Genomic DNA, 26,545 nt, shown 5'->3' with positions numbered 1-26,545 from the left:
ACGCCGCATTTTTTTTTAAGTTTAGGCATAAACGCAGCAGAAGCGCGCTGTTATCTGTCCCCATTTTCAACGCACCAGTTGATCCCCGCTGGGCGCAGAGCGCGCCTTGTCAAAACGCTGTCTGGTACACGTTGACCCGTGCCTGAGAGGAGAAGGAGCGACGCTTTCATCTCTCTCCGGGAGATATTCATCTTATTTAACGTTTTATTTTCACTGGATTCACTTCCTAGTGTGAGGCTGGCCGGTTTGTAAGGGATCTGCCGTTCTAACTGATGAAGCGGCACAGAGACGTTATATAAAACGAATAACGGGACCGAGATGAGAGCGTGTGTGACAGCGTAGCGGCACAATAGTCTGGCCGGACTTGGCGCTGGAGAGGCGACAGAAACGTTACACCGCAAGGTGAATTGGTTTATGCATGTGCGCCTAGTCTCTGTAAAGACTAATTGATTCAAATGGCCTCCTAGCTTGGAAGCTGTTGCCAATGCTGGTCTTTTCAGTGTTGTGCGCGTTAGATTTAACATAAGCTATAGGCAGCTAACCAGGACGCACCGCTGCTAATGCAGACGAGTCGTGTGCGTAGCGGAATGATGATCAGGAAGGACCTTTGACAAACCGGCTCAAATGGGTCATATTAATTGTCAAAATCTTTTCAGTTGTTTTTTCTGACTCTAATATCCAGCGATGCGTGTGGTCAGACCCGGCGAGCCCTGCTATCATTCCTAAAACTGTCATAAACGCGTGGAATGGGCCCATGTCTTAATTTGGAAAACAAAGAATTAGGCTACTGAAGAGGGTAAGCTGGTTAGATAAGCTTATTCTAGCTGTTTTAGTTGAGCCAGCAAGCTTGTTGACCAGTCACTCCCACCTGTCTGGACTGGACTGATCTCTGGACTCCGTCTGTCCATCAGCGGGAAGTCATTTCACCCGCTTTCTACATTTTGGCTGTTTCTGAGCCGCGCCACGATGGGGAGTGATGCCGGCAGTGCCGGACCGGTAGAAGTGGAGCCCATGCCGGGATACTTGGAACTCATCACCAGATCCTCCACCGTCATGCTCGGCGCGTGGAGAGACTGTAGCAGCTGCGGTCTGGAGCTCTCCAAACGGACTTTGCTGGATAACGCATACATTACCTGGACCGAAATCGCCCTGTTTGTCCTTTGCGCCTTGTTGTGGACGATATTAAGGCGGAGACTGACAGAAAGTCTGTTTAAGGTGAGTGACACTCAACATGCAACGGTTCCCTCATCTTTCTAACAGTCTAACTAATTTACAGTAGAAGTAATGGGATGGTGAGCTTCTCCTTCCAAATGAACTCAGCCCCTCAGACGCAAGGCATCTGTGCCTCCATCTCTAACTGAACGCACTCCATGTAAAACAGATTGAGAGACGTAGAGCGTTAAAGACACAGGTGGGAATTGTTGTAACACATGTCCACATTTATTGGATCCAGTTAGGAGGAGAAGGAGAATTCATCCTTTCTCACATAGCTTAACCAACACTGTCAAGAAATATTAACCTGACACACAGCTGCTGCACACGCAGCCTGTAATAAGCTTTCATTGGGTGCTATGAGTCATTCAAGATGGAGGCAGGATCAAACAGAGTAAGAAAGTGTGCACATGTATCTCAGTCAAGCCTCACAAACTATGTGCTAGTTGCTGTGCGCACACACAGTGTGAACGGTCCTGGTTAGGATTATAGGGAACTCCCAGGGAAAAATGTCAGACCACATCATCTATGGCTGCACTTGTGTTGTGCAAACATTTAATTAACCTAGATTGATTAATTATTTCGGGTAGCATTTACATTTTTTTAAGAAGAATCTTATTAGATGTGTTGCAAATTATTCATAAGTGTTCAAATTGGCTGTATAATTAATTAATGGTGGGAGTTGTCATTCATGAATTGTAAGCACATCATTTTGACATTCAAACTTTTGATGCAGTACCAATATTTTTATACAATAAAAGTAACTTAAAGCAGGAAAACAGGTTTATTAGTTGAATGCAGCCCTCTGTACTATTTTGATTAAAGTAGCAGATTTTTCTGTTTAACGTTCTTTAAAAAATAAAAAAAATAATATATATATATATATATATTATTTATATATAAATATATATAATTATATAAATATATAAATTTAACAAATCCAAAGCTGAAAGGCCGTGGGGAAGTTTCACATTTTTTAGCCCTAATGGGCTGGTAGAAAAACAAAGCATGGTGGAGGTTCTTTTATGGCGTGAGGCTGCTTTCCTGCCTTAGTTGGAGCTAAATGTACCAAATGAATGACAAAATCAGTAGCCAAATGTGTTTATGCTGTGTCAGAAAACTAGGTTTAAGGTGAAGGACTTGGACCTTTCTGCAGGTCAATGACCTGAAGCAAACATACTGGACAGCAACACAAAATGATGGTTAAAAAGTTAAAGATCACATGCGTTAAAAGCTTTGGAGAGAGTTGTGCTTAACAATTCATGGTGCCAAAAGTTCTCACCATCACCGGTAGCCCTGGTAAGAAATACTTAAATCTGCATTGATTTTGGCAGTCCTGTACATGCTTTGGTGTTTGGACCACCTCAACCATTTTTGTTGTTGAACATAATCCCAAAACATGTACATTTGTGCATTCAAGTTTAATCATAATAAAGTTGATAAACATAGAGCAATATAGACTTTATCCTATCTACTTTCTTCCCCATGTCTCAAATAATTTTGGAAAAATCATACGATCAATCATTTGGAAAATCGTATGATCATACGAGCAAGAACTAGTAAAGTAGATACCTTAGAAATCAGCGTGATTAATCTCACGTAGAACTCAAATAGTGTCATCAGCCCCTCTTTGTTATTGATTCGCTGCTCACATTAGTAGTGTTCTGCTGCCATAAATTTTAAAATGATGGCATCTTCTAGTTACTTGATGATGTGCACTTACAGGATTGCAGCATCTCTAAAGGCAGCCTGACAGCATCTCACTCCTGAGCATAGCTGTGCTCTGACAGATGGCGCTATGCCCAGATCGCTGATATTTTATGTACCTATCAAAGGCCTGAGTTCCTCTACGCTGTTGATGTTTGCCAAGGAGGGTTCCTCTTGCCACAGATAGCCTGGATGAGGTCTCTAGCACGTTACTCTGACATTATTGTGGGTGGGGGTGGAGTGTCTACTTATGGTAGATGCTACAATGATACAAGATAACTGTGCTGTAGCTGTGAGAAAGCCTGAGAATGTAAAACATGAGGCCTGTTCTCTCTGTTACAGCCTGTATGTATGCTAGCATCCATCTTACCGGCGCAAACATCACAGGCTGTGTTTGATGTCTGGATAATACAGTGGTTGTGAAGGATGAGGTGATATTTTGAATGTGGTTTGAATTAAGATCCAGTCACAGCTCCTTTGCTTATTTAGTGGATGTGTACTACCACCTAGAGAGTGCTTAGGAAGGTAGAGGATGGATTGAGAGCTAGGTCAGCCATGCAAAGCTAATTCAATACAAGGATTGCTGTTCTTCATCACAAAAGCTGAAATGACTTGTCAGCAGAGCACATGTCACTGACAAGGAACAAAACCGGATGCTTTCTTGCTCGTGAGGTAAAGAGTAAAGTAAACCACACTGCAGTGCTTTTGATAACTCATCCATAAAGACAAGAGTGTGTGGTTTTCAGCATACAGTTGGCTGAGGTTTCCTAATCGAGTAAAGTGAGCACCATTAATTACAGCAGTGGCGATGTACACATGCTTGATTAGGTTGAGAGCTCATGAGACCTTATAGACATTCACTGCTAACTTAGACTAAGCGCTTGTAATCTTATCCTGTTATGACCTGCTGAAAACTGTGCTGAATGATCTGTTGTGGGGGACGAATGCTGGCTGCCCTGATGGACCTTAAGGAATACTGAATTGATTAGTAATTACAAGAAAATGAATTAACTTCTAATCCTTCTGAAAATAAACAGATCATTTTTTTCAAAGCGATGAAGAAAATACTATTTGCTGATAACGAAAATCATGGTTTGTTATTGAAAATGGAGCTCTATTTGTAGAAGCCACTGGTGAAGAACTGATCTGCACAGAACTCATCTGCCGTAGGCTGACAGATAAAAATAATTAGTTTCCTGTTTAGTTACTTACAGCACTCGCAGTCACCTTTTGAAGAGTGAAAGTTGACCCACTTAAAATGCAGACCCCTTACTGTGATCTGCGTTTTCCACTGCACAAATTCTAGATATGAAAGCAGACTATGGGAAACTGTTGGGGTGGCTCAGCTTGCTTTAATCAGTCTGTGATCCCACCGTGACATCAGCCTGGTTGAACTCATTTACAGTCAGAGAAGGCACAGCTAATAAATCCAATAACATTTAAAGCTATCAAACTGTCATATACACTTACATAAACAGAGAGATTGATGCTTGCAGAGAACTCAAGATCAGGACCGAGGATGGCCTCTCTTGTCCTTATTGAAGCAAGTGTTCATTTAAAATCATATTTATGTCAACCTAAAGAGGCAAAGCTGGGCTCCACATGTCACCATTGTTTCACGTGTCGCTGAGCATGTCGTTGGGCAAGGGCAGCATATGGGGGGTGGGGGTTGCTACCGTGCACAGAAGTTTGTGTTTTGCATCATACTTCACATTTAGTTAGATGCATGGGTGGATGAGGCACAACAGCACCCATATCTGGTTGAATTTACTTGTTTATAAGCCAGTTAAGGTGTTCTGTTGCACAAGATACTGTGGTGCATCCTCACGAGGTTCTTCCTCATATGCTTGAACCTTGCTGGGAGTAAATGTAGCATTTTTGCTGTTGAAACACACTAAGTAGCATGTGCTAAATGGCACATATGCAGTTTCTGAGAATGAAAAATAACACAGTTCCTTCTTTATTTTCTTTACCTTTACTTTGCATTAACATTCTTTATAAAGCATGTGCAGCTTTTATGCCTTTTACTTGTTATTGGCTTTCAGCTTGTGCATGCATTGCATTTATAAGGATGTGTGTGCTAGTGGTCATGAGAGTTTCAGATACATATTTGTTCATGTTTGCATAAATCTCATCATAGCAAAGGGATGAGAAAGTAGACACAAATTAGAGAAAAGAAACAAAATAATTAAATTGGAGTTGAACAAAGAAGAGAGGGATTATGGGTCATGAGTCAACAAATGACGAAGTGGGAGATTGAGAAAGGAAGGATTGAAGAGAAATGGGATGAGGGATTGGGCACTGTATCTGGGGCCAAGCTTGCTGACTCAGCATGCAGCAGCCAGTCATTAACACACACACACACACGCACATCCATATGTTGGTAAAGGGATGTATGCTTTCTATGCTTTCTTTCTTTCAAATTCTACTCTATTTTTTACACTTTGTATCCAGCAGCATCATGTGTGAGCAATTTATAGCTGCTCTCATAAATGCCTCTCGTAGACCTGCACACACACTAAAACACAAAGTAAAGCAGTCACTCAGAGGAGACCGGCAGTGAGTTTGCCAGCTTCAGCCTTGTCGCATAGCTTACCTCTCTGCACCGGACTAAGCGGCATTTCATCCCTGCTGCTGTTCTTTTATATATGAAAGTAGCCTGAGGTTTGACAAGGTTCCTAACCACATATCCTAGATCACTTTCCACTGAGCTTCTGTTTCTTGTTGCACATTAGAGCCACAGGAAGAAACCTTATACTGGATTTGTGGTTCAGGGGAAGTGATATCCATTCAGCCAAAAGTGTCCACTCAGATGAAACCTGCTTGTAGTTTTAACACTGATTGCAAACAATTGCTATTTGTTATGATGTTGGACTGTTCTTAGCCCTCTTCTATTCTCTTCTCTCATGACTCAGCCATCGGATTTATTATTGGGTTGCAAGCATTACAAGCAGCACTCAGACCATCACCTGACATGTGATGCACTTTCACTATGGGCCTCAGTTTGTCATAGATCATGGATACACAGCACTTATTCCTTTACTAAGCGGTTTCCCCTTCACATGACTGCTGCAATTAATGCGCTTCATCACCATGATATATCATCTCTATATTCTAATGGTATACAACAATCAACCACAACATTAAAACTGCTGACAGGAGAAGTGATCAACATTGACCATCTTTATACCGTTCAGATGCTGCAGACCATGCTGGGAGTATAACCACACACATTTAGATTATAACAAGCTTAACTCCAGTGCAGCAACAATGTCTTTAGAACTTTGTGTCACACATAACATATTATGCTTCTCTGCACTGATGTTGAGCTTTGTGTGCCTGCAGGTTTGTTCCAGCCTGCAACATCAAGCTGGTCCGCCCCACTTTTCAATGGCCATATCCAGAGGCTTGCTTTCTAAATTTACAAGCTGCTATCCATATAGTTGCTTGTAGAGCTGAAACCATTAGTATATAAAATGATTAGTTGCTTCTCTTAGATAAGGTATATGATTAAAAAAAAACATTAGCATTCTTTCTTCTTTTTAAGGAAAGGTTTGGAAAACTTTTTTTTTTTTTAAAGATTGTGGAAAAATGTTTAGAGATGAAAACTCTCACACACCTCCCACTAGTCACCCACCTCTTTGTTCTCTAATTAACACTGACTGTAGGCAGATGTGAACTCATGCAGAGTTGAAACCATGAGTGGAATAAAGCGGCTATTTTGCCAACTAATTCTCAGATGTGAGCCTCATCCGCCTGTCTGTGTTTGAAATCATTGTATGTGGAATAGCTTTGGATTATGGGTTGTTGTTTGAGCACAGCATCACATTAGAAGATGTCATGTGCCAAGCAGGTTTGTCACGCCCATGTCACCATCTTTGACATTTTATAATGTAAACAATTCATTAGTTGAATAAAGAACATATGGAAAATAAAAAATTCTTCAATTTTTTTCTGTTTGTATTCTCCTCCGTGAGGTGAGCAACAAGCTTCAGGTTGGTTCAGAGATTACTAGATACAGTGGATGTTTAAGGATACATTTTGTGGAACACTGTCATTCTTACAAAGAAGAGCAAATCATTAGTGTTGTGGTTTAGCAGACTTCAGCATGGTGAATCATAGCTCAGGCAGCCACATATATAATATACACCCCCAGCTACAAAGCAGTGTCATGAATCAGCTCTGTTTGGTGAGTGTGACAGTCTGACTCTCCTCTGGTCAGCTGGAATGTGCCATGAGGCCTTGAAAGCTGCAGAGTGACTAGCCAGGCTCTTCCTCCCTCAAGCTTTTACTCTTCCTCTCTCATCTGTCCTCTTTGTTTTCTTCCAGCTACAAACAGACAAGCTTTCACTGGGCAAGAACACATTGTCACTGTGGGCTTCTCAGTTTGCAGATGGCTGTCCTCTAACAAGGACACTTAATAATGATGTGTGAGCACTCAGTTGTCAGAGAAAACTAATGTTAATGTAATCTGCTCTGCAATGCAAGCAAGTCACATTTAATGCATTTTTAAGCCATGTTTGTCTTGCTTTTGTGGTTCATTTCTTCACCGTAGTTATGGGTAAGATCTGAGAGCCAAGTATTCTCCGGAAGCAATTAGATCAGTTTCCTCATCCCAGCTTGACTTTTCTTCTGTGGAAGAAACGGCAACCTTCACAGTTCATTTAGCGTTCAGGCAAAGTCACCTGCATTTATCTTTATCCTCATCTATTTCCAGAACTTACCTCATCTCACCTTTCCTTTTTTACTCTTGCATCTCTTCTTCTCTGCCTCTCAGTCTCTTTACACCCACTGTGTGGTTTAGTTTGCATAGCCGCCTTGCTAGTTAGTGCAAATATACAGGAACTCACTGACATCTGGCAAAGATTATAGTAGCTGTTCTAGACACTAACTTAGGTGTGAGTGCGTTTACTAACATTATATAGTCTTACTGCTCTTCTAAATCCCCTTCAAAAGTTTGGTTCATAGATCTTTTATATTTCTTTATATTGAAGGTAATTTGTATTGAACTGTGACAATGTGTAATAATTAATTCTAATTAATTAAATATGATTAAATTAAATAAAATATGCTTTATTAATCCCAAAAGGTAAATTATATACTGCTACTAACTACTACTATTACTGCCACTACTACAACTACTGCTAACAATAATAATAAGTTGGAGGAATTTTCATTGCAAAGTGACATCACTCAGCCCAGCACTGTGTATATCTGCTTTAATCCTGCTATAATCTATATTTGAACCAAAGATTTAACTTTAATCCAGACACACAGTCATTATTTAACTCCGTTAGTGTGTTGGTGTAATGAGGCTTCAGGACGAGCCAGGATTTTCTAACTTGTGGAACGTTTTCTTCTGTTTGACACACAAGGAGTAGTTATTGCTGTTTTATGTGATAAAGCACAATGATGCTGTTAAAATAAATACATAAATCAGGTCACTGTAATCATATATTTTTTTAACTGATATTCATTTGTTTCCAACATTTTTTGGCATTTTCATATTCCACAACTTACATCGAATAAGTCTGGAGATGTATTTCTGAATAAAATGACACTGTAAGTCAGATTTGTTCTGTGTTTCACTACATTTCTCCTTGCAGAAACCTCTAGTCATTTAAACCAAATACAGTGCCGGCACTATTTTCAGTTTGATGCGTGCACATTCATAAACAAGAGTCAGCATCACTTTAGCTACTTTGAACATAGTGAAACAATTATGTGACTAAAACAGAGCAGAACACATTAGTTGTCTGGTAACAAATTACACGCTGCTAATTAAAAAAATCCTGCCAGGATTTTTGCATTTCCTGCAGTCTGCACTCTACTCCTTGTGTTTGTGTGTTTTTAAATCTTTCTGGCACAGCAACAGATCATTTAAGTCTGCGAGCCTCACTATACCAAATATACTCAGAGTCGTTACACCCCCGTTTGCCCTGCATCCGAAGACAAGAGCTGACTGTTAGCTGACAGTCTAAAATATATCCCAGAGACGTGTTGTTGTTAATCAGCATTAGTCTCTTAGTGAACAGTGGTGGGCCTGGTACATGTATTTAGACTCATCCATATAAGACAGTCCTCATTCTCATAGCATGGGTACTCTATTATGAATGACGGCCATATGTCTTCCAGCTGTCAGTTTGAACAGAACCAAGTAGGTTTACATGTAGATGCACAATCCACCAAAATACAGATGCAGCATGACACACCTGGTTTGCATACATCATACATTTAGGAGTGAAGGGTTAGGATGTGGGTTGTATTCTGCTGTGTGGGTCAGAGAGCAGCTTGGTTATTAGTTATTTACACAATGAAAGAATGAGATCTTGCATGACGACCTTTGTCTGTGCTATACACTGTGGTAACCATCAGACATGAATAAAAAACATGAGCAGAAATCTCAAACATTGTGTTCTAACAAAATGAGAAACTAAAGTGTATGCGTTTACTTGTACACTTTGGTTTTTTAAACAGGACTTTTGACTCATATTATGAACAAATGTCTCTTAAAGCAATGTCATTATTTGACACCAGTAACAGCAGCTTGTCTTGTGATACTATTCGTTTTAGTCAACCTTACTATTTCCAATGAAAGAATTTTCTCCTTACTAACCGGTGACCTGCACAGTGTGATAATAGTGTTTTCTAGAGATAAAAGAAAATTAAATAAAAAAAACCTGCTGTATCTCATATTGCCAGAGAGAGTACTCGGGAATGACAGAATGCCGAGTACTCTTTTTTTTCTTAGGAAAGTGGCAAATATATCACATTGTGAAGTAATAACTTCACATGTCTTTCATCTTCTTTTGAGACATAACGTCATTAAAAATTAGGATAGTGAAAGGACTGGCAGACTAAAATTGTATTCAACATATTTAATTAATAATTGGAGAAATACAAATAACAAATATTAATAAGAAATTATGACTCAGCTTTATAATGTGCTCTGTAAATAAACTTGAACATAATTAAAACTAATTAAGATAAGCATATGTTGCCTCAGAAACTGTACATATCATTCAGTATTAATAATATCTTGACTCGTGTTTCAGTTACCAGTCGATATGAGCTGATTGACTGTCATCCCATCCGGCTTATAAACAAGCTGTGTGGTATCTCACAACCTCCAAAAATAATATTACACTTGATTTTAATAAGCTCATTTAACTCTGTAAATGAACAGAGTCATTGGACCTTATTAGTTTTATCATTTTACATTTCACAGACAGTTTTAACTTTCAGTTACGAATCATGCGCCTCATAAAAAAAGGTTTCATTCAGAGATTTCCACTGCTTAGCTGGCTTGGGTCATCTGAGGGACATCCACTTTTGGATGTCAGTATTATTCAGTGTGTAAAAGAAAATTAGTGCTTTAATTATTAATTATTATCTTCACCAAGGCAGAGGTCATGTATTCGGCTGTGCTGGTTTGTTTTTCTGTCTGTTAGCAACTTAACTCAAAAACGTTATGGACGGATTTTCATGACATTTTCAGGCAATCTCAGAAATGGAATAAGGGACAACTGATTAGATTTTGGATGTGAGTTGGATCACTGCCTGGATCCAGGAATTTTTTTTAAAATGATTCTTTACTATGGGGAGGTAGGGATTGTTTTGCTATTAGAGCTCAAACTCAATAATGCCCACAGTCATTTGCAAAAAAAATAAATAAATAAATAAATTACAATGGCTTGACGGAGGTTTGCCTTCTCTGAGTGCTTCTTCTCTTCTAATTACTTCATTTACTGTAAATGAGTAGATTTTCAGCATCCCCAAATTTCTTCATTGAGAAATAATAAATCTTGAAACAACAATTCTACACAGTCTATAATAAAGTGTGTTTTTACCCAGTCCTGTTTATAATTAACCTAAGCAGTTAAAAGATCATTTTTGGTTCTTGTTAACTCTTTTTAGACACTGCTAGTATTAATATCAAAATGAGCATAAAAACATTTGCTTTAATTATACTATAATGATGCTTTTTTTAAAAAATGATTTAGAGGCAAATGGGCCAGAAGCAGACTTTAATCAAGGCCACTGAATTATTTTCAGAACTTTCGATGTTACACAGTCAGTGGAGCTGACAGTTTGTGCCATGAGCAATAAAAACAACTTCTCCACAAATGTATAATGGTGGTTGAAGCATGTGTATGTCGAAGCTTTGTCCTGTTAATGATTTTTGCCGTGGAAGCTGTGGTTTCCTTGATGAGCCAGGAGTTCATCTGAGAACTAAGCATGGGGTTAATGATCCTATGGGATTCTCTAACAGACAGGACCACTTCTTAACAGGTGCATCAGCGCTGTTTCTCTCTTCAATTTGGCACATCATCCTGTATGTGCTTGGAAGAATGTGGATACTCCCACCAAACCCATGCTTTATTTGAATATTAGTGATATATTACTGCAGTAGGAAGTGAAACCATTAGTTTAATCTTAACTCAAAAATATGTCTTCAGTTGTGCTGCATTTCCTGAACCAGTAATGCTGAACAAATGCCAGCTTTAAATATGTAAATGGTTTAATTCAAATGATAAATCAATCCCTATTAATGTTCTAATGTATTAGCCATTTTTCATGTATACTGATTTGAAGTTTGGATAAGAAAAGGTACATTTGATGAGCAAAGTCTTCATAAATTGAGTCTAAATTTCTCTTTCTTTTGAACACATGGCAATGAATCACACTAACTTACAAAGTGTCTTGTCTAATTGTGTATTTAATCAAATTATGTTCAAATGTTCAGCACCTCTATTGTAATGTGGCTATGTTGAACTATATTGAGTAATATGAACTGGTGCCAACAGTCATAGTAACATCTTTAAGGAAAGCCAACAAATATCACATGCTCTTTAATGCTGCATTCTTCCAGATGTGCCTCATAAATTAAGTACATTTCATCACCCTGTTTCTGTGGCTGTGGAAACAACTACTGCCATCCTTCACTGTCAACATGACTAAACCCATTTTCATTCTTTTAAGCTTATTTAGCTTTCATTCCTCAGGCGGGTTATGACAAACAGACTGAATTGATTTTTAATTGCTTATAATATATACACTTTAGCTGCATTTGGAAAAAAAAAACTTATGCTGAACAGAAAGAAAATATCATTAGTCGGGGATTGATGTGTGAGATCGTTGGATTTTTTTAGAATTTCGTTTAATCTGGAAATAGTTATCATACACAGATGTATGCCTGGATCTATCTTGCAGGTTTCCTCCTCATCACTGTCTGCACAAAATGGTTAAACCCACCACAAATTGTTCAAGACCAGATTTCATCCTTTTAATTCACCTGCTGTTGTATAGATACTGTACAAACAATACATTTTAGTGGGATTTAAAACCTTTTTTTCCCCGTTCTGACTGGCACATGTCAGGAGCAAACACAGTTTCTGTGTACATATGTGTATCTTTTCCTCTTAGTGTGATTAATTATTGAGTCAGACACCACATCCCCACCAAGTCATTCACATTTCTCTTGAGCCACAGTGAACTGATTCATCACAGATCTTTACCAGATAGAATCTGTCTTTTTATACAAGTTAATTGGTCACTTATCTCCCAGCATGCATCACAACTGTCAGCCTTAGCGGAACTTCAGGTGAGCAGGAAGGATGTGAAAATGAGGAAGTCGGGAAAAGCTGATGTTATTCGACATTTGTTAGCGAGACAGCCTCTTTCGCTGGTTTGGAAGGAGGTACTGTATGACATGCAACAAAGAAACCCAGCCTCAGGTAGATTCTGTAAATGTATTTACTGTAATCCCACTTTTTGAAAATTTTCTGATCCAACTTCAACATTTCCGCTATTTTTGTTGTTGTTACACACTGAAAGACTTCCTCATCAACAGCTGTTGATGAAGTCGGTTGTCTCCAACTGCAGCCCTGGGTTGATTGGGTAAAACACAACTAGAAATGCGAAGACAAAACATCACGCAAGGCTCGAAAGGCAAAAATATTGCAGATCACCATGGCTCAAGAGTGGAGTGGTCACCCTTCAGTTAGAAGATCTGTGGTTTGATTCTCACAATGAAGTTTTTTTAGACAAGTCATTGACACCCCACTTTGCCAAGAGACAAAAGTGTTGCATCAAAAGAGCACAAATAAAATAGGAAGCGCTGTGTGATGTGGCAGTATTTTGCATTCACTTAGAAAAAATAAATTTCTGTTTTTTCTGAAGATATTTTGTTAAACTTTTTTTGTTATTTCGTAGTGCTAAGCATGCAGTTTAACAAGAATGGAAATTTTTGCTAACCGTTTTAGTATGTAAACAACTTGAAATGACACAGCAAGAGTTGTAAATGTGTAAAACGACTCTGAAAAAGTGCCAGAAGTGGTGTTAAAATTTAAGTTCCTTGAAATGACACCTTCAGTCCTCAAATTGCAGAACCAAGGCCAGCAGACATTTCTCACTGCATAATTTAGTTGTAGGTCTACAGTAAAGTAGAAACAGTCCGATATAGCTGACGGATCATCCTGTAAGATACTAAATGACATTTCTTTTGCTTATTTATTATTCTGTCTTCTTGCATATGAGAGGATGGCACAGGGCTTCTAGCAGAACTTTCAATTATCTTGTTAATTCAGAAAAATGCTGTATTTTTTTTTTCCAAATTTAAAAAATGACATTAATTCAGGAACACCAAAGATTTTTTTTATATTTAGATAAACAGACAAATATAATTTTTATTGACAAAAAGTCTTAATGTAAAAGCATCTTATTTCAGAAAAACAACTCCTTTTTTTCTAGTGAATGGGAGATTCTTTTCTAGTATGAGAAAAGAGAAAATACAACTATGCTTTTTTTCCTTTTGACATGTTTTGTTTTCTGGATATTTTTCCCCATAAATAATAAATAATAGACACATAAAATCATAGAAGAGTGAAACAAAAAAAGCAGTTATTGTGACTGGTACAGGGACGAGCTTCCGACATAAAGTGCTTATTGCATTTTGAACCTAAAATCCACAAGATTTATCCGTAGTAGCAGCTGTCCACTCAGAATAAGATGCGGGTGTGGTGAATGAGGTCACGCTCTCTTTATAATGGCAGCTAATCTTATTGGGGGAGGTAGAAGAGAAGTGCAATGAAAAAGATTTTTGGTGTGAAGAGGAAGTAGTACGCTAATGTCAAAAAGCACCAGAAAGTTCTACAAGATACTTCAGATTGGGGTTACAGCAGTTGTTAATCACAGATAAATATGCTATTATTACCCCCCCCCCCACACATATATATATATATATATATATATATATATAGTCCAAAACTCTGTCCATCAATTGGATTAACCTCTGTAAATCCTATTTGCTCTCAGCCTGGTAAAAGAGACTAAAGGGCATGTTTGACAGAATTGGGTTTAAAGGTGACGCCAAGATGGCCAGAATGACGTCAGCCTCTTCCAGACAAATCGGAGCCAGACAGAGCCAAAGGAATGAAAGAGGGTGAATGAGAGAGAAAGTCTGACTGAACAGCTCCACACATGAGCCAGCATCCTGACTCACTGGCCCAGTTTATCTTCTTATGCAACAGAGTCCATTCACCCATCTTCTTCTCTCATCACTTGCTTCCGGGAAGTGCAGAGGGAGGGAAGCTGAGAACTTGTAGAGTGAAAGGTGGAGCAGTGGGGTGCAGCTTCATAAAAGCAGGTTAGATGGAGGAGGAAAGATTGCAGTGGAAGAAAGATGGAAAGAGTATTTATCCAGTCTGAAAGGCTTTGCCAGCATCCTTTCATAGTTGCTAAGGGAACGTCTTATTTGTCGTCTAGTCTCTCACAATGACTCTTTGCTTGTCATAGAAAATTAGCCTCTGTAATTTTTTTTTATCTTGTTAACTCCTTCCTTTTCTCCTCCTGCTTTACAGCCCAGTCTGTAGGAGGAAGAACGAGACAGGAAGGAAACAGAAATGAAAGTCAGTGATGCTTTGAGCTGAAGAGCAAGTTCAGCCAGAGTCTGTCTGTCAGAGAGGGAGAGTGGATGGAGCTGTTGAGTGTAATTCAAGGCCTTATTATTCATCTGACTGAGGACAAGTGGATTATCTCAGTGTCCTTGAACTACCATACCCCTCTTCTGTGGGCTGAAGACTGAAAGGTTATGGACAGAGTGGGTGGGTAGCACCCAAAAAGATGGTGGGCTGGGTGGCACACAGAGAGAAAGCAATGGAAGCATTGGTTTGTGTTTTCAACCTTGATGTGTATGCAAAAATTTTCTCACAAACTCCAAATATAGCTCACTACAAACAATCAAGATTTTCAGACCAAATTCAGTCTGTGCTCTATTGGGATTTAAAGTATATTGAACCCAAAATAGGTCGTGGGTTTTTTTGTAGTGTAGATGTAGCCTTAAAGACACTGATAATGAAGCATGTTAAAAAGCATGAATACTCTGTTGTAGAGACAAAAGAAAAATAAATAAATGAAGTAAAATGATGGTTACATATGGATTTGAGAGCTATAATAAGAACTAGACAAGTATTCATTTTTTATTTAGAAGTGAGAGATAAACTACAGAGTTATTACAGCCTCTGTGTAGTGTAGTGGTTCCTGAACTTTTCATGGCACAAACCCCAAGATAATACAAGATACATTGGTGTTCGTAACCCCCTCACTCCTGTGACGGCTAAATGGTAAATTATGTGATACTGTATAGCAAATGGATCATCCTGCGGCCATCCTCTAAATTTAAGTCTTGAAAACTGTCATAAATCTTCATAAATAGGGAGGGTAAAGTGGTTTTTGGTGGATTTGGTTCATCACTGTAACAAAGCACTTACATGCCCAAAATCAGCTTTTCTCGCTCCAAATTCTAATTTTCAATATGGTAGGAGTAATAACTTTGTTGTTTATGCATTGATGCATTATTGTGTTGATTCCACAGGTTAATCTCTTTTGTTTTCATTTCAAAAGCCCTAATAAAAATACCAAATTTATTTGATAAATGTTGGCTTTTTTTTCCGGTTATCTTCTCAATTGTCTTGGGATCCCCATTTTGGGAAAGGCTTCCCTACTGTATTTCAGCCTTTGTTTATGTGCTGGGGGGGGATTACTGATAGCTGGCTTCTATAAATAAATGATAAATGTCACAGGTGTTGGAGGGGTGGGGTGAGGGAGAAAAGGAATGACAGAGCCAAGTGGGGGGAGAGAACAAGGGACACAGGGAGGAGGCAGATGGGAGGGCTGATAGAGAGGGACTGATGTACTCAAAGGCTTAAAAGAATGTGATGAGTGCTCTGCACTCCAGTCAAAGCTTGCTGAACTCAGACCATGTGTCACCTCTGTCTCAGCCAATCAGCTGCCTCAGCTGGGATCACGTGCTCCCTATCTCTGCCTCTCTCTCTCTTACTATGCATCATGACTGAGGACCGCAAAGTCTGTTGCTGTAACATTTCTGCTGCCTTGTCAGCTTCCTTCCTCGCCTTGTTTTGACTCTCGTGTGAGGCATAAACTCCATCATTTTTACAGGCAAAAAAACAAACTAAAAATAAAACAGAGGGAGAAGGAGAATAAACAAAGTAAGGAATATAAAATGAATAAAAAGTAAAAAATAGGTAAAAGCCAAAGATTCAGTGTAAAGTTTTTTTTGTCACACATTGAGGAAAAGTAGAAACACGATGATCCCCTGTTTCTAAGCAGTAGCTGCACTCCCCATTAATTTGTCATGCAGGTGTTCACTGATCCTGGTCGAATCAGGCTGAGTGGATGAGCAGCTTGGTGACAACTGATTGAGATGCAGCATATCAGTGACACAGGCAACTTTCGCCTTGCTGCCTCCAGTTACACTTTGCTTTCCACGCTGATGTTCGTGTGTGCAGTTTTGTATGTGTAGCAGTGAGCTGTGTTTGGTTTCCTGTGTCGGTGCGTCAGTGAACACCTGCCTGACTCACGTTCTGCCAAGCTGATGTACCTGTTGAATATGGATTATTTTCTATCTACTTTATCTTCTGTATGCCTCTTTTACATGTTTTTCTGCTGTACTTTCCTTAATTGCTGATTTGTGTCGAGATAATTACATCTCAGAGCTTTTGGAGAGGGGATTTAGAAGGAGAAAAACTGAAAGGAAAAGATGCTAGTGATGGCTGGGGAGGTTTCAGATGAAGATAACATAGCCACATCAGTAAGTAGGTGGGTGGAGTTACATTATCAGGCTCCATCAGGCTTTTTTCTTCAACTTCCTCTTTTTCAGCTCGCAAAGCAAACCATAACCAGACATATGAAAGACACATGTAGCTAGACATTCACATCCTTATGCAGCTGTTTCATGATTTAGACGTACGTACATGATCTAATTCGTAAATATATTAAGATTGTTTTACAGTCTCTAACTATAGAGGATTTCTTAATCACATCTTTACTTTCATTCTTAACTCATTTATATTTATTAATTTAATACACACATTAGGAGATGTGGAGTCCAGTTGGGTCGGAACAGTTCATTAAGCAAACAGCAGAAACTGTATTAGAGTAGAGGACATTATCAGTGCACCTGAGTTTTCTGCAAAACATGAACATGCAATTATTTAAGAGTTTCACTTCTCTTTTTTAGTCTATTTTCTCTGTTGTTCTCCATCTTGTTTTCTTTTTTTTCTGACTGTATACAGCTCTCTGTATCAAGATGCACAGACTCCTCTCGATAGTTATCATTTAATCCAATCCTGGCCAGAATCCATGGTGGTTTATTGCCATGATTTGATGTAGATTAAATCGTTTTTAAGAAAATCTGCAGCCATAACAAAAAAGAATGCAGTCTGATATATGAGTCTGGTAGTAAATTATACATTTATGAATTTTATAATGTTCAGATTTAATTTATAGAGGTGCTGATTCAGCTCTCTAGTTATTTTCAAAGCTGTGATGTCAGACCTTATTTCAATAAACTGAGTTATGTTGCTATCATTTTGTCCATCCTCTTTAAATAAGTTTCAATGCTGGAAATGCCTTTCAGTCTTATTCAAGAATAATACAAACTGAATATTATAACAATCACAAGAACACTGGAATTAATATAGCTTTCATCTTACATATTGTTTAGGTTCAATATAATTTAAGTGTTGTTCTGATTTATTGTTTTGCTGCACATGTTTAATTCACAATAGGGTAAAAAAAATTCCAGACAATCATAAATTAGCTCTGGGTGGGACTTCTCTGACTGACTGTTTCTGTGTCTCTACAGCCTCTTGCACAGTCTTGCAGGCTGCTGCCCAAAGATGCTGCTAAGATGCCAGAGAGTGCGTGGAAGCTGGTCTTCTACACAATGTCGTGGTCCTACAGCACCTACTTGCTCTTCTTCTCCTCCTACCCCTTCTTCCACGACCCACCCACTGTCTTCTACAGTAAGACACAACAATGATCAGATGATGTAGTTTACAGTCTCTTTATTCAGCAACATGCTCTTTTTGGGACTATTAGTTGGATCATTGCTAAAAGTAAATTAAATGTCTCTCATCTTATTTGTCAGGGCAGATAAGGAGATGATGTTCTGTCGTAGCAGGAACTCTGTTCAAATAGGCTAATGGTGTTTACAGGATATGCAACCTGATGGTTTGTGTATGTGGTCAAATTAAAAACATACTTCTACTCCTTGGCTTTCAATCAAGTGTGAGTTAATATTTTACTCTCTGTGCGTACTTGTGTTATTTTAAATTTCTTATATTTCCTATGTGGTAATTGATAGCTGTTTTATTGTTCTATTTGATCATTTATTTTCATTTTAATCCTTGTTCATTATTTGTGCTGTTTTATTTTGTTTGTTTTTTTTTTTTTTGCTTTTTGGTTTTTCTTTTTATGTTTATTATACATCACTTTGGTTAGCTGTTGTGTTGTTTTGAAAGTGCTTAAGAAATGTATGGTATGGTCATTGATACACACTTTTGCGCAACTGGTTCAACCCCAATTTTTTACTGCTAAAGAATTCTGGTTTTGTGTCAATATTTATGACAAATGATCTACATAATTGTACCTAATGGAAACCAGTCATACTTGAATGTTGTTTATCATCACTTTGCTAATGGTGGAGGGAGGCATTCTGGGAATTTCACAAGCAATCCAGTGATGTCTTTTATAGCCTCTTAGCCTCTTCCTTCAGACACGGAGGTGTCAGAGCTGCTGAGTGGAGCTCACAAAGGCTAGCTGACAGCACCAGCTTCATCTTTAATCGCTGCTTTACCTCAAATAGCTGTCAGCTCGAGACATGCAGAGAAGCAGGATGATAGGACTGCACTGTTAGTGAGTGAGGGAAAAGGAAAGAGAGGCAGAGATCTGAAGCTACAGAAGGAATTTGGAAAACTCTGACAAAAAGTTCAGATCTGAGAAGGGTTAGTGTATCTGCATCTTGAATTAAAAACAAGAGGGAAAATAAAAAAAATTTACAATAAAAAAATAGGTTCACATGCCTCCCCTTGGCACTTTTTCTGTTGAGATCCATTTAGCAGGCTTTTTACTCAATGTTTAATGATGGAAGGTCCAATCAATAAACATTACAGGAAACATGAATGAAACCCATCTCGCTGAAGACAAACCTTGTTCAAATGTCAAAGGAGAAAGTTTCCATTCAGCAACTGATTGATCTTCACTTGAGTTAATACCCCATTAAAGCACTTTTAGAGAGAAAAAAATAATGATCTGTGCTGTGGCAATAACTGCAGTGCTTTAAGTTTAAATGGTTCCAAAGCCTGAAAATCAAATAAATATTTGAAAATCACTAAAAAAAATGTGTTTTTCAAATACACTTAGGGATAAGACACAAAGGCGGTGATCAAGATGTATTTAAGATTAAATAATCCGCTACTGAAAATGTGTAAGATGTTTGTCAAATTTCATTCTCACTTCAAAACTAATCTTGCAAGAAACATCTTGCAGCAACGTGCACCACATGGCATCCATCTGCCTTTATTACTTTAGCTTTCACTGACTAGTGTTGGTATAGAGGTAAGAAAAAAAATAGATAAGAGCAAGAGTGATGATGTGGTGTCAGGAAGAGCCATCCACTGCTCAAGGCTCCCCACATTTCTGAATTTATTTGAATAAATGCAAAGTTCTCAAATTTGCAAATGTGAGTTTAAAGAACAAAGCAATCATTTGGAAATTGTAAAATGTTGCTCCAGTGACGTAGTTCCCAAACCTCTGTGCATTTTATTTAGCACTGAGCATTGAGTAACCTATATTGTGCACGTGAATGTTTCATCACAGAACCTGGATTTTAAACTTTGTCTGTAGTCTGCAGAATACACTGTCCACCATTTCCATAACAAAATTCAAATCCTGATTTGTTGAAGAGAAACAGAGCAGTGTTTGTTGATCTGGTTTATTTAGATTTTTCCCTTTTTGCATGGTAAAGTTTAATCAGGATTGCAGAATAATTTCTGCTTTTAAAGTAGTGCTGCATGATGATCACAACTATTCAAGATTTCCTAATATTTTTCAATATTCTCTAAATTCTATAATGATATTATGCTGTGGCTATGATAAAATTCTTACATTCCTTTAAAAATATATGGCATGAAGAAATATAGTGAAGTCTTTTTGATGTTTGCATTAAATTCAAAATTTGCTTAACAAATCTTAACATAGTACCTCTCACCACATATCTGCATAAAATTGTTTATTTTCATTACAGCACCATCATCTTTACATGCAATCATATATGACTTGCACAGTTTTAAATACTGGTTATGCACGTAGGTGTGTTATGCTGCTTCCACCTACAAGCAGAATGTCTTTAAACATATTTGTGGTTGTTCAGATGAAAGGACAACGTACGCCAGTGCTTTTCTATGAATTATCTACAAATTTTGTTTTCTTACCTTGGAGATTATACATGCTTTATGTGGCAATTTTTTCTATATTTTTAGAAACTAAGAAAAAAAGAAAGAGACTAGTGTAATCAACATAACCTTTTTATACAAACAGGATACAGCAGCTGTCATTAATCTCTCTCTGTCTGTGTTCTCCAGACTGGAAGAGTGGTATGACAGTGCCTACAGACATCGCCTTGGCCTACCTGATCCAAGGTAGCTTCTATGGCCACTCCATCTATGCCACAATCAACATGGATGCATGGAGGAAGGATTCTGCTGTCATGGTGGTGCACCACATCATTACACTGGCACTCATCAGCTTCTCCTATGCATTCAGGTACTGTTGGCTGCTGTAATGTCAAGTCTTTAGCATGCTGAACTAAAAAAAAAAATGCAAAGCTCAGACTTATTTGGTTGTTTTGTTGTTTAATTTCTTAGCTGCACATGAATCAAAGATTGCAGTGTTTTCTCTTTGCTTTAGATACCACAACGTTGGGATCCTGGTGTTGTTCTTGCATGACATCAATGACATCCAGCTGGAGTTCACCAAGCTCAACGTCTATCTGAAGTCCAGAGGAGGCAGCTATCACCTGCTCAACGACGTGCTGTCCAACATGGGCTCCGTAAGCTTCAGCATCTCTTGGTGAGGTTAAACACTTGGATTGTGACTCATTTCCTATCTCCTCTCTATGTCCCCCATGTGTTCAGCATGATGAAGAAACATGTCGGTTTTCTGCAGTTTATTGTATTGCCCTTTCTTTCCCTCAGGTTCTGGTTCCGTCTCTATTGGTTTCCTCTCAAAGTGCTGTATGCCACGTGTGTGTCCAGCCTCCAGTCTGTTCCCAACATCCCCTTCTACTTCTTCTTCAACGCTCTTCTCTTAGCCCTGCTGCTCATGAACATCTACTGGTTCTTGGTGAGGATTTTTATTTGAATTCAGAAAACCTTCCTGTCCTACTAAAAGTTCCAACAACTAAACAATCTGATCTTTTTTGTGTTTCCTCTTGTCCTTCCCTGCTTTTTGTAGTTTATTGTGATTTTTGTAGTTAAGGTGCTAAAGATGAAAGAGGTAAACGATGTTAGGGAATACGAGTACGAGGATGGCGGCAAGGCTGCAGCAGAGCTGCTCGGAGGCCATCAGGCAGAAAATGACGATGATGCTGGACATCACAACTCTGCCCAAGGGTGAGCAGAATGTTTTGACCTTTCGACTCTGGCATTGGTGAAAAATGAATCAATTGTTTGTTTCTGTTTTAATCCAAACCACAATCATTGACTAAACTTAACAAAATAGCAACAGAAAAAGTGCAAACAATACTAAACTTTGCATTGATTAGTTTGTAGGTGGGTATACTTCTAATGACAGCACATCAAAAATATCTATATCTTCTGGTCTGAACAGACTCTAAGGTCACATAAATTGCACATAAACTGATCTATTTCAGTATCCAAAGTTCAAGCAAAAATTGACATTTTTGTCCTGATTCCATTACATTCTGAATTCTGTTTGAGTCAAAATGACTTTTCTTTCAACAGAGACAAACCTGTAACTCTGTACATCTGTTGTCTGAATGAACAAGCACATATGCAGCTTTTGCATACGTAAAAAGAAGTCGTTTTAAAGTTAGTAGTTTCCTCTAATATGTCAATCAGTAATCTGGACATGGCAATAGTGAACTTAAAAAAATGCAACCAAAAACTAAAGTATCTCTGATCTTTGGAGCTGCCTTTAATCGTCTATGTGCAACCCTATCATCTGCTGCTGCTGCCATCGGGTGACCTTTGACCCCTGCAGATTTGAAAGATTTGTCTCGTTCACTCAGCCCCTCTCACAGTTCAGGTTCTGTCTTGTGTCTTGTGATATCACTCAAAAGATTTGATGGCTTTGGAGGGTTAAAGTCCACTCCAGTTGACGCTCCATCCCCTCCTGAAGGCAGAGCAAGCAAATCTCCCTCTGACTTTGTATAACCAGCAGCTTTCACAAACTGATAGGATCAAAAACAGCCCGAGGTTACATGTAGATGTGATTATGTAGCAGCTCCTTATCTGCACGGCCTTGAACAGTGGTGATATCCTCTGTGCCAAATGTCTCTCATCTGCTCATTGCCCCACCTGGCAAGCTCCATTTTTCTTATCCCTCTCCCTCCCGTGTCTCTTTCTTTGCAGGAAACAAGCGCAGAATGGGGTTACCAAGGAGAAGCATCTATAACAGGCTCTCTGTCGCCACCACCTGGCACCAGGCTACAAATACACACCAGACAACACCCTCATTCAGACAGCTCCTGTTCAAAAAAAAAAAAAAAAAAAAAAACACAGAAGGGAAATTTTCTTACTCTTATTTGTTTTAGAAATTTTCATTTTATCACCATCATTTTTGTTTCAGCTTCTTTTTATTAGAGCACTGTGAATGTTATTTCAGCTGACTTTTAGTCTTTTTGACATCAACTTTACATTTGATAGATTTAGCAGAAACAAACTTACAGTCATCCTCAGATTTATTCATATTCTTCCATTAAAGAAAAGGCTAAACTCACAATAATCACTCAAGTAACTGGAGACTAAAAAAGAAATAATAAATAAAAATGAGCTAAATTATAATTTAGTGAATTAAGACATTGCTTTTGAATTGAATTGAGTTAAAAAACAAAACTGTCCTGGACAAATTAGAGCACTTTGCTGATGAGCAGTGGGCCAAAATACCTGTCAACAGGTGCAGAAGTCTGACTGAGAATTACAAAAAACACCTGATTGCAGTGATTCCCTCAAAGGATTGTTCAACAAAATATTAGTGACATAAACTATGTTAGTTTATCATGTTTGCTTGTTTTTTTATATTTCTACTGAACCACAGTTCAAAAGCAATGTCATTATTTTCATAAAATTTTTATTTATTATTTAAATTGTCAGATTTAACTTATTTCAGTGACAGCTGTTTTTTTCTTTCTTTAATGGGAGGGTATGAATGAACTTGAGGATGACTATATATAAGTAAGAGCTAGACTGTGGTGGTCATAACATGGACGCAGGAAGGAAACGTTTAGACCCACCTAGTTCTAGTCTCCTTTAATAACCTGGATAATAAGCAACAACTAATGCTGAGGGAGGGTGATTTGTTGATTTGTTCCTCCATCTTCCTCTTTAACCTCCATTTTGTCTGACTTAAGCTATGAGGAAACATTTTAAAAAAGAAGAAGAGGTATGTGCATGTTTCAGGAGTTTGACTGCAGCTTTTAAATGGACAAAAATGAATATTTGTTGTACTGATATGAACTTAGCATTCCTGTATGTTTTTTTTTCTTAGCATTTTCAGTGTGTGCTGCAAAGCATCTGTTGCTGCACTGACATGAAGGCATACAAGCTGATTGCTGGTTTAATGACAGCAAATAGCTAGAATTGATTGACTGGGTTCCAATGTCATCCTGAAGATTTACTTTTTTTTTTTTTTTTTTTTTTTTTAAGATGGATATAAATAATATTTATAATCAGTTCATGGATGGTGGTGGTGGCTGTTGGTAAAACATTCACCCAGAACAAAGGTGGAGTTAAAAATTAGTATGATAAAAAATATTATGTATGCACACGTTATGGTATTTGGGAATGCATGACATCGGAATGATTTTTGGAATTATGCTATGAATTTATCAAGAAAAAACAAAATCCTCTAGCTTTATTATCATGTCTTTATTAATGTTTAAAATTCATCCTCAAAGTGATGGTTTTTTTTTAATGCAGCACTGAACACATCATGTAAACATGCAAACCTAGTGGGTTTTAATGTTTTTCAAACAGGTGTGACTCACAAACCAGCTTCTCATACATGTTTGGAGGCAGGAAAATGCAAGAAAATAGATGAAACGAAACCACAGAGAAGGGAAATCACTTCATTTGACTGTTTTCCAGGAAGCTGCCGGTTTACTGCATGTTTGTTAAACAGCTGCTGCACCCACAGAAAAACAAGAAATGTTTATTTTCTTTCCACCTTTTCGATCAAATTCAAGCTTTTGTTTCGATGAACAGCATGCTTGTGCTGCTTGAGCAGTCCACAGATGTTGAAGTAAGCTGCCACTATCTTTTTGGTTTCATGTGTCTTCCAGTATCCCCCAAATCAGTGTCATGGGGGGAGTTAGTAACTTTTGATTTTACATTAAAATATTAGTGCTGTAGTTTTTTTTTTTTTTTTTTGAATTGCTGCTGTTTTTTCTGCGAGAGCACTGTCTGTATTCCAGATTTGTCTATGTCTTTTTCTGCTAGGTACGAGTCTGTTCAAATCATATTTTCAGGGACCAGGGAGTCTTATTATTCACCTCCATTACAAACGTCTCCCATCTCCTCCTTTCAATCCGAATGCTTGCTCATGCTCACTTTACTGTAGTCACTGCACATCTGTACTGCAGGTAACATGTCACATTCCCTCCTGTTCAACGGTGAGACTTAGATGACCCATAGTTTGCTTTTTTTTTGGCCATGTGACGGTTGTAAACATCTGAACTGAGAGTGTCTGGTACTGTGTGCATCTGATTCTCCAGCTCTTGTCCCTTCATCACACTACAAAATAGTGCTGTCTGCTTCTCAAGGTGGGCATTGTGATGATGAAAACCACTAAACAAGACTGAACTGTTTACACCATGATTCTATCCTTTTAGCACCTCAGGGTATATTTGGCTTTTGTGGACATTTTTAATCAATAAGCTGTTTCATGGCTACATTGGATTTTTCTTTTTTAATCTAAAATACTTATGTAGATTTACCCCTAGCTTTCTTTTTTTGATCATTTTATGTCCAAATAAACTACCTTGCAAAGGTAGATCTGTCCATTCTAGCACTGAGTTGATGCCTGGTTACACCAAGCTAATATATAAAATCAACAAATTTGCTCTGATTGAAAATAAAAAGGAAAAACAACATTCCAGATTTATTTTTCTGTTTACAGATTCAGCTAGTGTTTGTTTACATTTACCTTTGGTTGAAGCTCATCTTTATCAGACCTCATTTTCATAGGAATGACACATTTTTTTATTTTTAAATGAAGACAATCAGGAAGTGATGGTTGAAGTGATGGTCTTTAAAAACACAAACCAGTTCTGATCTAGTATTATATAGCTGAAGAGAGCAGAACAAATGTCGAACTGACAGGACTACTTGGACTAGGAAGAGTATCAGAGGCTGTGTGTGCAGACTGAGCATTAAAGCAGTATCGCTGCCTTTCTGCCACACACGCAGCAGTGTGTTACTGGTTTGGAAATAATTTAGAGAGGGACGATAAAGCAGGCTGTTGTAGCAACAGTGATATTCACAGGGCCAAATTTATGTTGAAAGTCAGAAATGTTATACTATATTACTCCATCTTTGTTTCCCATGTCCAGACACAAAGATCAGAACAGAGACAATAAAAAAAAAAAAAGATTGCAAATGTTGAATTGCACAAGTGGTTTTGAGCACTGTCTGAATTTGCCCAAAGTCTTCTCAATATTGCTTCAATTGTGCCAAAATGTCCACCAAAAACTATGAGGGAAGTGTTTGTGAGAGCTGATGACTGAAGTGAAGAGATGGTCGAGTGTGATGGGCAGAAAGGCCCCGCAGGTATTTCTTGCACTGTAATTTATTAGTATTTTTATTGTTTATTATTTGATCAAATTATAAAAAAGGGAAAATTTGGGATTTTTTTAAGACAATGACTAAAGGATCATTAATTTTACTTTAAAATGTATCTTACTGATTTTTTAACCACTTCTACACTGTAAACTATACAAATTACCCCATTTTTCAGATTGAATTTGATCATTTTCTGAAATGTGACCACTTGATAAAGACCTGTATTTGCTCTTGAAATACAGTTT

General features: G+C 38.1%; 1 protein-coding gene across 1 annotated transcript; it reads left to right on the top strand.

Annotated features, from left to right (window-relative positions):
• The first annotated feature begins 28 nt into the window (after nucleotides 1–28).
• On the top strand, nucleotides 29–26,134 carry cers1 (ceramide synthase 1). The gene is made up of 7 exons (XM_042005792.1): nucleotides 29–1,215; nucleotides 18,086–18,245; nucleotides 20,865–21,045; nucleotides 21,190–21,351; nucleotides 21,477–21,624; nucleotides 21,736–21,893; nucleotides 22,875–26,134. The coding sequence occupies exons 1-7, from the start codon at nucleotides 967–969 to the stop codon at nucleotides 22,915–22,917; spliced, it is 1,101 nt and encodes a 366-aa protein (XP_041861726.1). The 5' UTR covers nucleotides 29–966; the 3' UTR covers nucleotides 22,918–26,134.
• The last annotated feature ends 411 nt before the right edge of the window (nucleotides 26,135–26,545 follow it).

The sequence above is a fragment of the Melanotaenia boesemani genome, chromosome 14, assembly GCF_017639745.1.
Source record: "Melanotaenia boesemani isolate fMelBoe1 chromosome 14, fMelBoe1.pri, whole genome shotgun sequence".
Classification (NCBI taxonomy): domain Eukaryota; kingdom Metazoa; phylum Chordata; class Actinopteri; order Atheriniformes; family Melanotaeniidae; genus Melanotaenia; species Melanotaenia boesemani.
This window is presented reverse-complemented; position numbering and strand designations above follow the sequence as displayed.

Coding starts and splice junctions, on each gene's coding strand:
- cers1 (XM_042005792.1), top strand. CDS start 967: ATGGGGAGTGATGCCGGCAGTGCCGGACCGGTAGAAGTGGAGCCCATG. Junction 1,216..18,085: donor TGACAGAAAGTCTGTTTAAG/GTGAGTGACACT, acceptor GTGTCTCTACAG/CCTCTTGCACAGTCTTGCAG. Junction 21,625..21,735: donor TGAACATCTACTGGTTCTTG/GTGAGGATTTTT, acceptor TGCTTTTTGTAG/TTTATTGTGATTTTTGTAGT.